The 14,027-nt window shown below is 60.2% G+C and overlaps 2 protein-coding genes across 3 annotated transcripts in view; one reads left to right on the top strand and one right to left on the bottom strand.

The window, feature by feature from the left end:
• GNG13 (G protein subunit gamma 13) lies at nucleotides 1–2,546 on the top strand. Its single transcript, XM_035339493.1, has 3 exons — nucleotides 1–398; nucleotides 1,505–1,645; nucleotides 2,335–2,546. The coding sequence occupies exons 2-3, from the start codon at nucleotides 1,548–1,550 to the stop codon at nucleotides 2,438–2,440; spliced, it is 204 nt and encodes a 67-aa protein (XP_035195384.1). The 5' UTR covers nucleotides 1–398; nucleotides 1,505–1,547; the 3' UTR covers nucleotides 2,441–2,546.
• A 359-nt stretch (nucleotides 2,547–2,905) lies between these two features.
• Nucleotides 2,906–14,027, bottom strand: part of CHTF18 (chromosome transmission fidelity factor 18) — a 12,207-nt gene continuing 1,085 nt past the window's right edge. Inside the window, exons 1-22 of one of the 2 annotated variants that reach the window (XM_035339483.1) lie at nucleotides 13,626–14,021; nucleotides 13,160–13,330; nucleotides 12,883–13,024; nucleotides 12,566–12,746; nucleotides 12,350–12,439; nucleotides 12,204–12,256; nucleotides 11,909–12,044; nucleotides 11,504–11,716; nucleotides 10,724–10,821; nucleotides 10,509–10,632; nucleotides 10,232–10,359; nucleotides 9,527–9,620; nucleotides 9,355–9,453; nucleotides 8,933–9,063; nucleotides 8,489–8,651; nucleotides 8,103–8,327; nucleotides 7,846–7,995; nucleotides 7,169–7,299; nucleotides 5,587–5,731; nucleotides 4,194–4,310; nucleotides 3,564–3,621; nucleotides 2,906–3,206 (exon numbers count right to left, since the gene is read on the bottom strand). In XM_035339483.1, the coding sequence (XP_035195374.1) occupies nucleotides 3,070–3,206; nucleotides 3,564–3,621; nucleotides 4,194–4,310; nucleotides 5,587–5,731; nucleotides 7,169–7,299; nucleotides 7,846–7,995; nucleotides 8,103–8,327; nucleotides 8,489–8,651; nucleotides 8,933–9,063; nucleotides 9,355–9,453; nucleotides 9,527–9,620; nucleotides 10,232–10,359; nucleotides 10,509–10,632; nucleotides 10,724–10,821; nucleotides 11,504–11,716; nucleotides 11,909–12,044; nucleotides 12,204–12,256; nucleotides 12,350–12,439; nucleotides 12,566–12,746; nucleotides 12,883–13,024; nucleotides 13,160–13,330; nucleotides 13,626–13,755 (2,916 nt within the window). In that variant the 5' untranslated portion in view covers nucleotides 13,756–14,021 and the 3' untranslated portion in view covers nucleotides 2,906–3,069. Of the gene's footprint in view, nucleotides 3,207–3,563; nucleotides 3,622–4,193; nucleotides 4,311–5,586; nucleotides 5,732–7,168; nucleotides 7,300–7,845; nucleotides 7,996–8,102; nucleotides 8,328–8,488; nucleotides 8,652–8,932; nucleotides 9,064–9,354; nucleotides 9,454–9,526; nucleotides 9,621–10,231; nucleotides 10,360–10,508; nucleotides 10,633–10,723; nucleotides 10,822–11,503; nucleotides 11,717–11,908; nucleotides 12,045–12,203; nucleotides 12,257–12,349; nucleotides 12,440–12,565; nucleotides 12,747–12,882; nucleotides 13,025–13,159; nucleotides 13,331–13,625; nucleotides 14,022–14,027 lie in introns of those variants that run through there. The other variant, XM_035339484.1, reaches the window with a different exon arrangement.

Raw genomic sequence — 14,027 nt, 5'->3', positions numbered from 1 at the left:
GGATGCAGGCACTCCCTGGGGTGCTGCTACGTCCCAGCACTTGTCCCACTTGTGTCCCTCTGAGGCCCATCCACCCCTTACAGCGCAGCCGAGGCCGGGGTAGCCGCGTTTCGGCAGCACGGCCGCCGCAGCCCCGGTACCAGCACGCTGCCTTCGTCCCGGAGCTCACGTTCAGCGGAGCCAAATCCCCCGGGAGCAGCGGGGGGGAGGACGCTCTCATTATCCGGCTCTTGCCGTGTCGGAGGCAGCTGGACGGGCCGTGCATTAATAGATTACACAGAGGATTTGGGCTTGCTGACAGCGAGGGCAGCGCTAGCGGGAGGCGAGGCCAGCGCAGCTTGCCGAGCCGGCGGGGACGGACGCAGCCCCCGCTCCTGCTAACACCTTTTCCAGCCAAGGTAGGTGGAGAGCTCAGCCGTGGCCGTGGCACCGGGATGCTGCTGGGATGGCTGGAGCGGGGCTGGGGATGCTTCTCCGCCAGGAGAGCCGCCGGAGGGAGCAGGAGCAGCGGGGAGGCCAGATCGCGGGCGCACAGGGATGCTGGGCGCTGGGTGCTCACCCTCCTCCCAGCCGTGCCGGTTATTTTTCCTGTGGATGCTCTGCGGAAGCACGGAGCTGCTGAGCCCTGCCCTGCGTGGGGGCTGAGGCTGGCTCAGGATGCGAGGTGTCCCCGCTTTGGTCACCCCAGTGCAAAATGACGCTGCTGGGTGGGCCCAGTGCTGCTCTGTGCCAGACAGAGCATGGCCCTGGGCTTTGCTGGGGTCATGGCTGGCCGTGGGCAGGAAGAAACGTCCCCTTGTGCCACCCGTCCCTGGGACAGCATGGGGAACCAGGGCTCATGCAGCTGTGGTCACAGCTTGTGCCCAGTTGGGTGCCGTGCCTCAGTTTCCCCTTCATGTTCCCACTATTAGCTGTGTTGCTGTGGGGTGCTCGGTGCTTTGCTCCCCTCACCCCCACCAGCCCTCCCCGGGGCCACAGGGCCTCCTTCCCCAGTGGATGGTGCCACTCGGTGCTGCCCTTGGGGGCTGTTGCAGCCCAGGGGTGAGGCTGGGAAGTGGGATTCCATCCCAGCCCCAAATACTGACTTGGGGGCTGCAATGCGTCCCCACCACACACCCCACTGAACCTTCTCCAGGGCTGTGCAGATCCAAAATCCCTCATGCCCCTCGCTCAGGACCACAGCTAGGCAGGAGACCGCTGTTCCCTGCCCCAGGGAGCCTCCGTTTTATTATTTGCACACACCAACAGCCAAATTACAGTCAAATCCAGCCCGGCTTGCCGGGCAGGCTTTGCATGTGCCCGCAGCTCAGCGTGGCTACAAGAGCGCGGCACCGGGAGCTCTCTGCCATGCCCGGCCGTGCCACAAGGTAAGCAAAACCTTCTGTAATCTCTCGGAGCCACAGGTCTGCAATGGGTGGGATCGGGAACGTCCCCGGGAGCTCAGGGAGCATGGGGATGGGGCGGGGGGCAGCTGGGGACACAGCACGGACACCCTGCCTTTCAGCCCCCGCCACTGCCGCGCCGAGCCCCCGCCGAGTCCGGGTGCCATGGACGAGTGGGACCTGCCGCAGTGGAAGAAGGAGGTGGAGAGCCTCAAGTACCAGCTGGCCTACAAGCGGGAGATGTCCTCCAAGACGATACCCGAGTGAGTGGGCATGGCGGGGAGCGACGGCGGGGCTTCCTCCCCCTTCCCCCTCCAAACCCCCTCCCCGAGCGAGTTCAGAAATCGTCCCCCCGTGGTCACCCAAGCCCCAGCTGCTGAAGCCTCGCCAGATCCCCCACAGGTGCCCGTAACGCCCTGTGCCTGCTCCTCTCAAGCTGCCTAAGTGGCAGCCAAGGCACCAGGGCGGTCGGGGCCTGCAGGGGCTGTGGGGTGAAAGCCTGAGCTGACCGGGGAGGGCAAATCGGGGCTGTGGGCGTGAGGGTGGGCGTGCAGAGGCTGCAAAGCAAAGCTGGAAATGAAATGTGTAATGTGGTCACGGAGAGGCATTTCTGCATGGCTCACACCTCGCTGCTGCCTGCCACGAAGGGGCTTGGCCCATCCCTGCAGCTTCCCTCTTACAAAGTGAGGGGGAAGGAAAAGGGCGACCTGAGCACGGTTCACAGGGCAGTGCCAAGGCCGGCAGCACACGGCAGCCACAGGCACTGGGGACAGGAGGCAGCTGAGGAGGTCTCAGAGAGCTGGGGGCCCCGGCTTGATGGCTCCTGTGGCAAAACACTGCCCTGGGCCCACTGTGTGCAGGTCTCGCTTCGGTGCAGAGCAAATCCAGAGGGGTTTTGTGCACCGTGGCCACAAAAACCCAGGCTGCATAACCCCCCCGACCCCTCCCTCAGGTTCGTGAAGTGGATCGAGGACGGCATCCCAGAAGATCCCTTCCTGAACCCCGAGCTGATGAAGAACAACCCCTGGGTGGAGAAGGGCAAGTGCAGCATCCTCTGAGGGCCGCGGGCCGGCAGCAGCTCGGGCCTGCTGGGCTCCCGGCCTAGCGGTGAATGTACACTTTTTTATTAGGTAGCTTCCCAATACGACTAACTGAAAAAGCCTACCCTCATCTTGTCTTATTATTTGTAGTAGTAAAAGCGTTTCTTTTTTATACGGGGTGCCTGGGAAAACAGGCAGGGGGTGGGCAGGGTGGCCGAGAGGCGTGGGTCGAAGCAGACGGGGACAGGAGGAGTGAAGGTTTCTCTGGGGCTGGGCTGCGGGGGGCAGGTACAGCCTTCCATGTGCTTCTGCCCCCCTTCTGTAAACGTGACCGATTTTTCAACTTGTAAAGGAAAAAAAAAAGCTTTTATAAAACATCTACAATGATTTTGTATATTGTAGGCTATGCAGTTTTGCAGCACAACAGGCAAAATATGGCAACTAAGGGTTTATAAATGAAATAAACAGAGCAATATTTCAAGATTTTATTAATTTTTATATTTTATTTTTTTTAACAAAACAAACTGGTTATTAAAAAAAAATATCAGCACCATCTGCACACGCTCCATTCAAGGGTTAGACAGCTAAAAGCCAGCTTATCATTTTTCTCCTCTCTCCGGTATTTCCTGGGTTCCCTCTGGTCCCTGCTAGAGCAGGTCCTTGATGTAGAGGTTCCTCCTGACCGCGTTTGAAACCCCTTCGTTAAATCGGAACCAGACGTCGCTGTTGCCCACGGCCTTTCCCATCTGTCTCTCGATTGAATCTTGCTCAGAGGGCTGAGGGGCTGCAGGGCAGGGTGTGGGGAGGAAGATGGGGTGTAAAGAACGTGGAGGAACTCCCCACCTTTATTGTCATGAGCCCCCTGATGCCGAGAGGGGAGCTCACACTGCACACAGGGGTGTTTGCAGGCACATAGCTGATGCCAAGACTCAGCTCCCACAGACACTTGCAGGACCCCAAAACCCTGCTCCCAAGCTCAGTTTATTTCCCAGTTTCCCTTTCCCACCCCCCTGACATTCCCCAGGGACAGGACTTAGGGGCAGAACACCCCACTGGGGACCCATGGAGGTGGGGTCCAAGCGCTGCAAATACAGGGACCCCCAGCAGCACCCATAGCCCCCAGTGTCCCCCTGCCACCTACCCGGGGCTGTGGACACCCTCTGCCGCAGAAGTGGCCGCCCGAAGAAGTCGGTCTCAGGCTGTGGAAAACAAACAAGGTGGGGGTCAGCAGAGCCCTGCCAGTGCCTGCTCAAACCCCATCGCAGGAGCAGGAAACCACCGAGCAGGAGCTGAATGCAAATCCTGCAGAAAGGGCGACTGGCTTTGGTAAAATGCAAACAACATTCAAAATCAGTAGGAAAAGACAAATGTTAGGGGTTGCTGTGCTAAACTGGGTTTTGCTGAGGGCTCAAGTCTGAAGTTCAGCCCAGGACAAGGGGCAGTGGCACAGGACCAGGACAGCCCCATGGTGCCCGGTTGGTCATGGCCCTGCTCTGGCTGCAGCCGGATGAGGTTTGTGCACTTCTATACAGGTGTACGTGGGCTGTGCCACAGCCACTGCCACATCTCCTGTCCCCACAGATGGGGCCTTCAGGGGGTGTGCTGCAGGCTCCCCCTCCCCAGGCACCGATGTCCCCAGGCACAGGGATGGGGCAGCCACAGGGGTTTCGTGGCCACATGGCTGCAGCAGAAACACCCCAGGGACACATCATAGAGCCCACTGATGGGTGAAAGCCCCTCCAACCTTACTGCTGATGTGTCCCCCCCTCACCTTGTCCTCCACCGCTGCCCTCCTCACGATGTGCTCCAGGCGCTGCTGGTGGTTTTGGGGTGCTGCCGGCCCCGTATCCCCGCTCTCTGCTGGCTCACCAGGGCCTCTTGCTGGCTCCTGTGGGGGGAAGACCCCTGAGCACATCCCCTCAGGGCTGCTCCTGGGTGCCAAGACCAGGGAGAAAGCCCCCAGCTGAGGACCTCTCCCTTTTTCCTTCAACACACGAACACCCAAGTGTTCCCACCTGGGAAACGCAGGAGGATTTCATGGGTTTTGTTACAGATACTGTCATCTTTCTGCTGTAGTCTGGGGTCCATTTGCTGCCTATTTGGATAACAATACTTTGTTATAAGTGTTTTTCACCATGTTGTCTCCCAGCAGCAGCTCCAGATTAGCCCGAGGCAGCACTTTGGGCACACTGTGTGTGCTGTTCCTGTGCCTGGGACTTTGTGGTTGGCACCGCGTAAACAAGAAGCCTCCAGAGATGTTTTTACACCATCTCTCTGCCACCGGTGTCCCCTGAGGAACTGCCTCTGCTGCAGGAAGGGGCTCCCGGGGATCAGTTATCCCCCTGGCACCAGGGCAAGGCAGTCAGCAGTTACACAACACAAGCCAGGGCTGTTTCTCAGCCTCCACATTTGCCCACTTCCACCTCCTCCTGCCTCATGGCCACTGCTCCATGCAGCGGAGGGTTTCGGCAGCGGGCAAAGGAGCTCTGCTCCTCCCAGGGTGCTCTGGCATCCTTGGGAGGATCAAAGTGAAGCATCAGGAACGTGCAGGCAGGAAAGAGCAGGTCACCTCCTTCACTGATGTGTAAAGTCACAGCCAGGTCATCCAAAATTCCCACCCCTAGCTAGGTTAAGGGTTTAAAGCTCATACTTAGAGTGAGTATCTCCAGAATTCATACAAAGAGATGAGCTGTTCAGGCTTGCCACACGCAAGGCTGATGTGCTGCCCTGCTCCTGCTGTCAGCCCAAGGCAGATGTGCATGGCCAGGGGGGGCAGGCGGGCTGCGGGGACCCAGGGGGTTAATCCTGGATTTCCACTGGCAGAGCAAAAGCCATCAGCCTGTGTGTGCCTCTGCTGCAATCAACGGGCAGAGGAGGCTGGTAGGGGCAGGGATGGTGGGCAGGGGCATTTTGTAACCCCAGACTGTGGGGCAGGGGGACACAGACAAGACATCCTCCCAGGCCCTCTCCAGCTGCTAGAGGTGTGGTTCAGCCCCCTAACAGGGTCTGTGCGTGCACTGACAACCACCTCCTGCTTTGGGAAAACCCCGTCCCATGCCAGCCCTAAGGATTTCATTTATCCCCATTGCCCACCTGCACCCCAGGCGACGGACCCGCCACCATGGGCCCCCTGAAAGCCCACCCCTGCTCTCCCCCATCCATACCTCACTGCGGTTTCGCGCCTGCAGCAGGGCCTCCATCCTCCTCATCTTTTCCAGCTCGATCTCCCTGGCGATGAGCTGCTTGGCCTGGTAGGTCAGCTGCTTGCGAGCCGGCAGGTCCGGGAACCGGCAGACGTCCTCCACGTTCCTTCAGCAGCAGCCAGGTGCGCGGGGGCAAGGAGGAGAGAAAATAAATCCATCACCGTGCACGGTGAGACCTGCGGCACTGCCAGCCCTGTCCCCTTTCTGTCCCACCCCGGGGCATGTTCCCCACCGCTGCCCTCCCAGCGGGCGTCGGCAGCGTCAGAAGATGCCCAGGTGGTGCTGGACGTGCAGACCCAGGCTGCTCTGGTACGGCGCGGCTGAATGACAATCCCCAGGAGATTACACACTTCTTAATCTTGGTTGGAGTGCAAGAACAGGAAATTACACGGGTTTGTGCCAAACAGACTGCCCTGAAAAAGCCCAAGCCACAGGGTCGCAGCTGAGGCACAGGCGGCAGCAGGGCCCTTGCCACAAACCAGGGGGGGCGCAGGGAGCCCCCCAGGGGACGCAGCCAGGAGGGGGCATTTGGGCAAACCAGAGCAGTTTGGTTCTGAACGGGGCTGGCACACCAGTTAAGCCTTTTTTTAAGCACAGTTAAAGCCCAGCCCGAGCACCAAGCAGCCGTATGATTTCCTTTGCTGTTTAGACCATTCTGTGCTTTATTCATTCAATATTATTTCCCTTCAAATAATGGGAACGCACTCGCATGTCAGATGGATTTGCAGCTGTTTAGAAGTTAGCTGTCAAATCTACTGGTTAAAAAGTCATTTTTCTTCCTGTGTTTCCTCACGCGGTCCCTCAGCTGCCTTTAAAGAGCAGCAGCAGTGACAAGGCAGCACCAGGCTGCTGCAGGAAAAGCAAACAGTGCAGACACCAAGCTTCCCTGTAAAACCCAGCTCCTGTCCTTCCAGGTACTGCCATCTCCAAAACCACTCTGCCTGTACATTGCAGGAGAAAATAGCTTGTGACAGCTCAGAGAAAACAAAAGGTTTTGCTGCTAAAACAGCTCTGTTTGCCAGACACTGGGACATTTTTGAGGGGTGCCAGCAGGACACGGCACCTCCCTGCAGCGCCAGTCATTGCTGCACAGCACACCAGCTGCTGCTCCAGCACCCTGCCGGCGGCTTTTTGGAGCAGCCGGGCTCAGGGGGCAGGAGAGCGATGCCTCGCCACAACCCGAGCAGGTCCCACCGGCGTTTCCGTGGAAAAAAAATAAAATGCTTCGCTGTAATTAGGTACAGCAGCTTGATTTAACAGAGGCTAATTTCTGTAATTAACTTTGTACCAGGAAGACATTAGCTTTGCTCCTAGCTCTGGTCGGGTCTGTATTATTTCACCAAAGCCGTGGGAGCATTTACAGCTCAGAAGATCCCTAAAGCACAGCACAGACTCAGGTCCAGCGATGGCAGGCTACTAATGCACAAGTTTAACGCACAAGCCGAGACAGTGCACTCATTTTCTCATCCCGGTACAGCACCCACAAGCTCCCGCCTGGCAGAAAGAGGACCGGGCTGAGGAACAGCAGTCCCTAGAGACTTACGGGTCAAGCTTGTAGACGTACTGGCCCTCGGGCAGGCGCTCCTGGTGGTAGGTGAGGTTGTAAGCCAGCATGGTGCTGATGAGGTCGGCGAGCTGCTGCTTCTCCTTGAGGCTGTAGAGCTGCGTGTTCACCTGGGGAGGACGGCGGGGCCCACCGGGGAGGTGAGCAAGGGGAAAGCACAACTCAAGATATCTAGAGCAGCTTCTCAACACAAAAATAACCCAAAGCAGGCTTCTTGTCTCAATATGAGAACGGATAGCGAATGCCCGTGAGGATACGGCTAGGGAGGAGAAAAGTTTGGTCTCCTATTAGGGACACCCTGTGCTTCAGGGCAGGGGAGCCTCCTGCATCAGCCTGAAGGGTGAATGTGCCAAGGGAGCAGGAGAACCAAAACCAGGCCTCCAAAACCCTCACTTGTGCCAAGCCCCCAGCCCCGGCTCCCAGAGGCCCCAGGTATCTGAGTGCCACATCCCCTCCAACTCCTGCATCGGGTGCGATTCCAAACCAACCCTGAACTGCGGATGGAGAGGTCTGGATGTCAGTTCAGCCCACATCAGGGCAGGGCAGTGTAGGGGACATGGTCCAGCTCCCCTAGGAGCCACTTGGAGAAGGGATCCATCACCTAGGACCCAGCACCCCAGGGCCAGAGCAGCCAGAAGGGGCTGGCAGGCACTCACCGGCCGGAGCTTCGGGGTGAGGATGTCCAGCAGCAGGCAGAGCACCTCCAAGACAAGGGACTGCTGCCCGGTGCGGCTGCGAGCGCTGGGTGTTATCCCTGAGACCATGGACACGATGAGGTTCTGCATGTGGTTCTGCTTGGCCAGGGCCTGGGGGGAGACAGGGCCGGGATGGTTCAGCCCCAGCCGCGAGCGCAGGCGTCCCCGCGAGCGAAGGGGACGGAGCCCCACGGCCACCGTGCCCGCCCGGGGCTTGCCTCGTGCTGGCTGCTGGGGTAAGCGAGCCGGGGGATGCTGGTGGCTGCAAAGAGCAGGTGGAAGGCCACGGGCAGGAAGGGCAGGTAGCGCATCAGCTGGAAGCTCTGCCCGTGCAGCACGGCCCTGCTCAGCATGTCGGAGAAGCCCAGCCACTCCAGGGCCAAGCACACCGAGCTCAAACTGGAGTCCCGCAGCTTCATGTTCAGGAAGTTGTCGTACAGACCCTGCAGGCCGGGTGAGAGCAGGGTTAGAGACTGGCAGTGGTCCTGTCAGAGGATTTTAAGCACCCCCTGAGCTCAGCTCCAGCACTGCAGCCTGGTATCCCACCTGAAGGGAGCACAGACAGGAACTCACACCCCCGGCTCTCCCCTCCAGGCTGCTCTACCTGGGCGAGCTTCTCCTGCTCCCCCGAGGAGCTGGCGAGGTGCAGGACGCGGTGGAAGCGGTGGCAGGACGCGTTGAGGCCGGCCTTCACGCCGAGGTGTGACAGGTCGTCCTCGTCCGCCAGCAGCTGGTTTGGCAGCGTGGGGTCCATCCCTATCCTGTGCCTGCGGACAGCGGCAAGGACAGGGCTCAGGGAGCCCGGGCCACGCACAGAAAGTGCAGCACTGGCTGGAGCAGCAAGGAGTATTCGGACCCTTTTAAACCAGGCTGAAGGCAACTCCAATATCAAATTATCGGGCACTAAAAAGAGCATCTAGAGTACATAAATTTGCTGAAACCAAGCCTGGTCTCCAGGATGGTTCAGGTTTCTCCACCGCAGGTCCTGCAAGCAGGGCCCACAAAGCAGCGTGTGCCAGATAACAGACCGTACAAATTCCCCGTTTACCTTTGAACCCGTGGGAGCTGGAAGATCTCTTGCCAGATGGAGAAGAGCCCCTTGTTTTGGTCCTTCAAGCCGATCTTCATCGTCTGCACCATCTGCACGTTCAGCTCCTTCTGGCCTCGGCCGTGCAGGAACTGCAACACAAGCGGGGGGCTGCGTGCCGCGCAGGGGGAGAGGGGCAATGGGAGGATAAAGGGGGTGCCAGCCATAGCTGTGTGGTGCTGGGAACAGCCCGACACAAAGGCACCTCGTTCTTCCTCACACTGTAGCGGAATTGAGGTTAAAAATACCACCAGGGACAGGACTGCCACGTTAGGGACCTGCCTGGAACAGTTTTTCCCTTAATCCCCAGCTGAATCCAGATCAGGTCAAGCAAAGCGGCAAGCCTTCACCCCCGCCCCGAGACCTCCCGCTGCTACAAATACCTGCAAGGTGTTTATGCACGAGCGGATGTCGTTCTCCGTCTTCTCGCAGAGCGCCAGCAGCGCTCCCGTGTCCGCCCTCATGCCCTGCAGGAGGGCGATCTGAAGGGGAGGGAGGTGAGCGGGGCCCCGGGCACGCAGCTGAGCGGGGACAGGAGCCCGGGGCCGCGCGCACCTCGCCGAGCCGCTGGGCCAGCCGGGACGGGGCCGTGCGGGGGAAGCTGAGCAGGAAAGCTTGCTGCCGCAGCGGTCTGAGGGCTGGCACGAACCTGGAAGAAGGAAGCAGAGGGTGTCCGAGACACCCCAACAGAAGACGTCCAGGCGCTAATGCTACCCTCTGAAGAAACGCGGTGTTTTAGAGACGTACAGCGCTGCACGGCGGTGCGCGCACCAACCCTACCGCACCTGGGGCTGTTCAGCCTTGAGAAGAGAGGACTGAGAGGGGATCTGATCAGTGTTTACAAATATCTTAAGTGTGGGAGACAGAGGGATTTGGCCAGCCTCTTCTCAGTGGTTTGTGGGGACAACGGCCACAAAATGGAGCCCAAGAAGTTCCGCACCAACATGTGAAAGAACTTCTTCACGGTGAGGGTGACGGAGCACTGGGGCAGGCTGCCCAGGGAGGTTGTGGAGTCTCCTTCTCTGGAGATATTCAAGGCCCATCTGGACGCCTACCTGGGCAACCTGCTCTGAGGAACCTGCTTTGGCAGGGGGGTCGGACCCGATGATCTCTCGGGGTCTCTCCCAACCCCTACAATCCTGTGATTCTATGCACATCCACACCTAGCCAAAAGTCACACCAGCACCCATCACTTCGCTCGGGGCAGGGGTTTCGGCTCCCCACCCGTCCCCTTTCCCACCCCGGAGGACGAGCACGCACTGGTCGTTGCAGATGCAGACGATGGGCCTCAGCAGCAGACCGCCCTCGCGCCGCCTCCGCCGGCCCGGCACCGCCTCGCCCTCCGCCTCCTTGCTGTTGATGATGTTCAGCAGCACACTGATGGACGCCTTGGGGAAAAATTGACAAAAGGGAACGAAAGCTTGCTGCTTAGAAGCAGGAAACAGGTATTAAAACAGAGCAGAGGATGAGCCGCTAACGGGGTTAAGAATTAAGCAATAGGCGGCCAGGTCCAGGCTGGGCAGCGGCGAGGGCTTACGGTGGGCGCGCCGTCTATCTCATCGATGATCAGGCAGTTGGGCTTCTCGTCGGCGCCCAGCACTGACTTCATCTGGGTGGCAGCTTCGATGCGGGTCTTGAAAACCTCCGGGCTGCGGTCATCGCTGCAGGAGAAGGCCACGGCGGGATGCTCGGCGCGGCACCGCTGCCAGCGGCTTTCGGGGCCGAGCAGGGCCGGGCAGGGGCGAGCCTCACCTGGCGTTCATCTCCACGACGTTGTACCCCGCGTGCTTCGCGATGACGTGGGCCAGCGTGGTCTTCCCCAGGCCAGGGGGGCCACAGAGCAGGGCCACCTGTGGCACAGAGGGGACATTCAGCCCCGGCGCTGGCTGGGGCACCTGGAGGGGCACTGGGAGCAGGGAAAGTCACTGGAGGAAGGGAAATATAACAGGAGCTCTTGGAGGCAACAGCCATCCTGGCTAGCAGGTGGACCTCTCACGCATTTTGTAAATTTACAGGATGACAGAAAATGGGAGAATAAAACCCCTTCCAGAATCACACTCCCAAGAAACAACACTTTTACACTTTTAGCATCCAATTTTTTTTCCCCGCTTTTTATATCCTTTCACTGGATATGTTGAAAAACAGCCTGGTAAAACAGCCTGGGTAGTTATCTCCGTTCCTTTTACTGTTTCAGCACCATTGCTCTTTTCCAGAGGCAGAATGTCTTGCTCAAAGACACGACGCGTTAGCCCCCGATGTCCGGACCTGATAAAAAGGGCACTTCTTTCCTCTACCAGCCCACTTCATTGGGCTGGAGAAAGTCTCTTCAAACCAGTTCCCCTCCCCTTGTTATCACATTACTTAAGCTGAAACAGCAGAAGAAATGAGAAAATATAGATATTTCTAAATGAGAAAGAGGGAATCTTTTTTTTCCTGGATCTCTACTGGAAAAGAAAAGGAAGAGCCTGCTGCTCACCACGGCAGTGGGGTTAGGAAAGGAGGCTCACCACAGCCACATCCTGTCCTGCTCACCTTGTATTTGGGTCTCTTGTGCTGGTCCAGCTCAGCCTCCAGAATCTCCTCCGTGAGCTGGGCCTTCGTCTTCCATTTATTCTGCTGCTCCTTGGACTGTCTGAACGGGGGATGAGCCTCAGAGCCGGGCTTTGCCTTCTTCACGGGCTTCTCCCTCCTGAACACCACCGTGTCCCAGAGCTTGAGCCACTTCAGGAGGCAGCGGTTTGTGTACTGGTGGCAGACAAGAGAGCGAGCAGTCACAGTGGGATCTGAGGAGCACCCAGCCACGGACAGACACAGGGCTCTGTCCTTCACGGCTTAACGCTGGTGTTGCGAGCACACGAAGCAAACCCAACAGCTCATAGCATTAAAGAAGAGTTACGAGCAATAGCCCCCCGGTCCCCCCTTATCCTAGGAGCTCACATCATCACTGAGCAGCTCCATGTAGCGCCGGGGAGTAAACTTGTCCACCCAGAGGCAATGCAGTGTGGATTCCTCCTTGTCTGCCGCCTCCGCTGCCTCCTGAGGCTCCACCGTGTCGTCACAGGTCTCAAGGCAACTGCGAGGAAGGATTAACATGTCCCAGGCCACACAGGGAGCCGGGGCAGGGCTGGGAACTAAACCCAGACTTCCCAAGCTGAGGATGCTGGAGGCAGATGCACGAGAGCATCTCAGGAGCACCTCAGGAGCAGCAGGCCAGGAGCTGCCCACACCTCACCTGTTTATTATCTCTGTCAACTGCTGCGACGCCTCCAGAGCGCGCCTGTGACGCTTGGGGACAAACGGGGTGAGAGGGGGGTCAGAGACAGGCTGCTAAACGGGGCAGCAGGGGCCAAAGGCTGGCAGGGCAGAAAGGTGCGATACCTCTTCGTTCACTTGTTCCTTCAGGTAGGAGAAGGGGACCCCCAGCAAGTGGAGCGGCCTGCGAGCGTTCCAGCCCAAGGAGTCGGGGAGCTGTGAGAAGCAGAGGGCACAGTGATGCTCAGCATGGACGTTTTGTGCTTCATCAAAGCTCCGCTCCTGAACCAAACGGAGGTTGCAGCCAAGCTGAGCAAGCCTGGCCTCCAGACCCCCCCTCACCTCCACTCCTGTCCTCGAGGGATCTTCCCGCACAGCCATGAAGACCCTGGTGCCTTCGGTGGATGTCACGTTGATGTAGTCCTCCAGGATGGGCGGCCGCTTGAGGACCCGCTTTGGGTTCTTGTGGGAGGGCGGCGTGGTCTGCAGGGGTGCCATGCCGCTCACCTCCAGGCGCTCCGAGCTGGACAACAGGCTCCTTTGGGGGGAGGCGAGATGAGGAGTGCTCAGATCCCACCCAAGGGCAGACCCGAAAGGCTCTCTGAACAAAACATGGTGACAGAGGGGCAGCGACGAAGCCGCCAGGAGACCTGGCCAACCTGGCAGCCTGGGGAGCTCCTGGCACCTCCGGGCCATGCATGAAAGTGGCAGCATCCTGCAGGACATCGGGCGCCAACTCATCGTCTGCACCGAAGCTGAGCTTCTTCACGGCTTCCAACCGCTGCCGCTTCGGCTTAGGAGCTGGGTGAGATGGAGGCAGGTAAGAGCTGCGAGATGTGGCACGGACCAAAGCCCACCAGAGCAGGCTCGGGTGCAGCGGGGTCCCGCAGAGCCCCCAGCGCACACTACAACCAGCGCCAGCTCAGCGAAACCTACTGAGAGCCACGGGAGGCTCCGGGGCTGGGGAGGGCTGCGGGGATCCACGCAGGGCGCACTCCTGGCCCCTCTTCCTGGGGTTGCCCCCCCCGGCTGGCTCCGTCTCCTCCAGCGGCTGCCTCCTGCTCCGGAACTGGGAGATTTTGGGGCCGGCAGGCGGGGACGGGTAATCTGCGGGGCAGAGCGGAACGAGGCTCCTTGGGGCTGGCGGCCACCTCCGGCGCAGCATGGGGCAAGCCCAGCGGGGCCACCCGAAGCTGGTGTCCCAGCCAGCGGCGCTGGGCCAGCTCCGGGGACAGCATCACATCTCCGGCACGGCCAGAGGGAGCCTCCTGGGCTCCGGTTCGTGCCCGTTGCCTCCGGGCCCCGCCGCCAGGATCCCGGCCCCGCAGTCGCAGCCCCCCGGAGCCGCTCCCCGCTCCCCGCCGCTCTCCTCCCGGGCACCGCGCGGCCCCGGCCCCGGCACCTTCCAGCTCGGCCAGCACCTCCAGCTCGGCGGCGAAGCGCTCGTAGAAGCCGTCCCCGGGGCTGTCCCCGGGGCTGTCCCCGAGCCCCTCCATGGGTCCCTCCATGGGTCCCTCCATGGGTCCCTCCATGGGTCCCTCCACGGCCGCCTGCAGCCCGCCCCGAGCTTCCTCCCGCCGCGCCGCTCGCCGGCACGGCCGCTGATTGGCTGCGGCGCGCCCCTCGGCCAGCAGGGGAGGCGCTGATTGGCTGCGGCGCGCGGCGGCGCTGGAGGAGGAGGCGCTGATTGGTTCCGGCGCGATCCGCGCTCGGCGCCGAGGTGACGCGCTGCGGCCGCTCCGCCCGGCCGGGCCGGGCCGCGCCGCAGGTGGGCCGGGAGGGGGCCGCGAGCGGGGCCGGGGCC

Source organism: Oxyura jamaicensis, chromosome 14 (genome assembly GCF_011077185.1).
Source record: "Oxyura jamaicensis isolate SHBP4307 breed ruddy duck chromosome 14, BPBGC_Ojam_1.0, whole genome shotgun sequence".
Classification (NCBI taxonomy): Eukaryota; Metazoa; Chordata; class Aves; order Anseriformes; family Anatidae; genus Oxyura; species Oxyura jamaicensis.
Note: the sequence above shows the minus strand (reverse complement) of the source record. Positions and strands in the feature narration are given on the sequence as shown.

Coding starts and splice junctions, on each gene's coding strand:
- GNG13 (XM_035339493.1), top strand. CDS start 1,548: ATGGACGAGTGGGACCTGCCGCAGTGGAAGAAGGAGGTGGAGAGCCTC. Junction 1,646..2,334: donor TCCTCCAAGACGATACCCGA/GTGAGTGGGCAT, acceptor CCCCTCCCTCAG/GTTCGTGAAGTGGATCGAGG.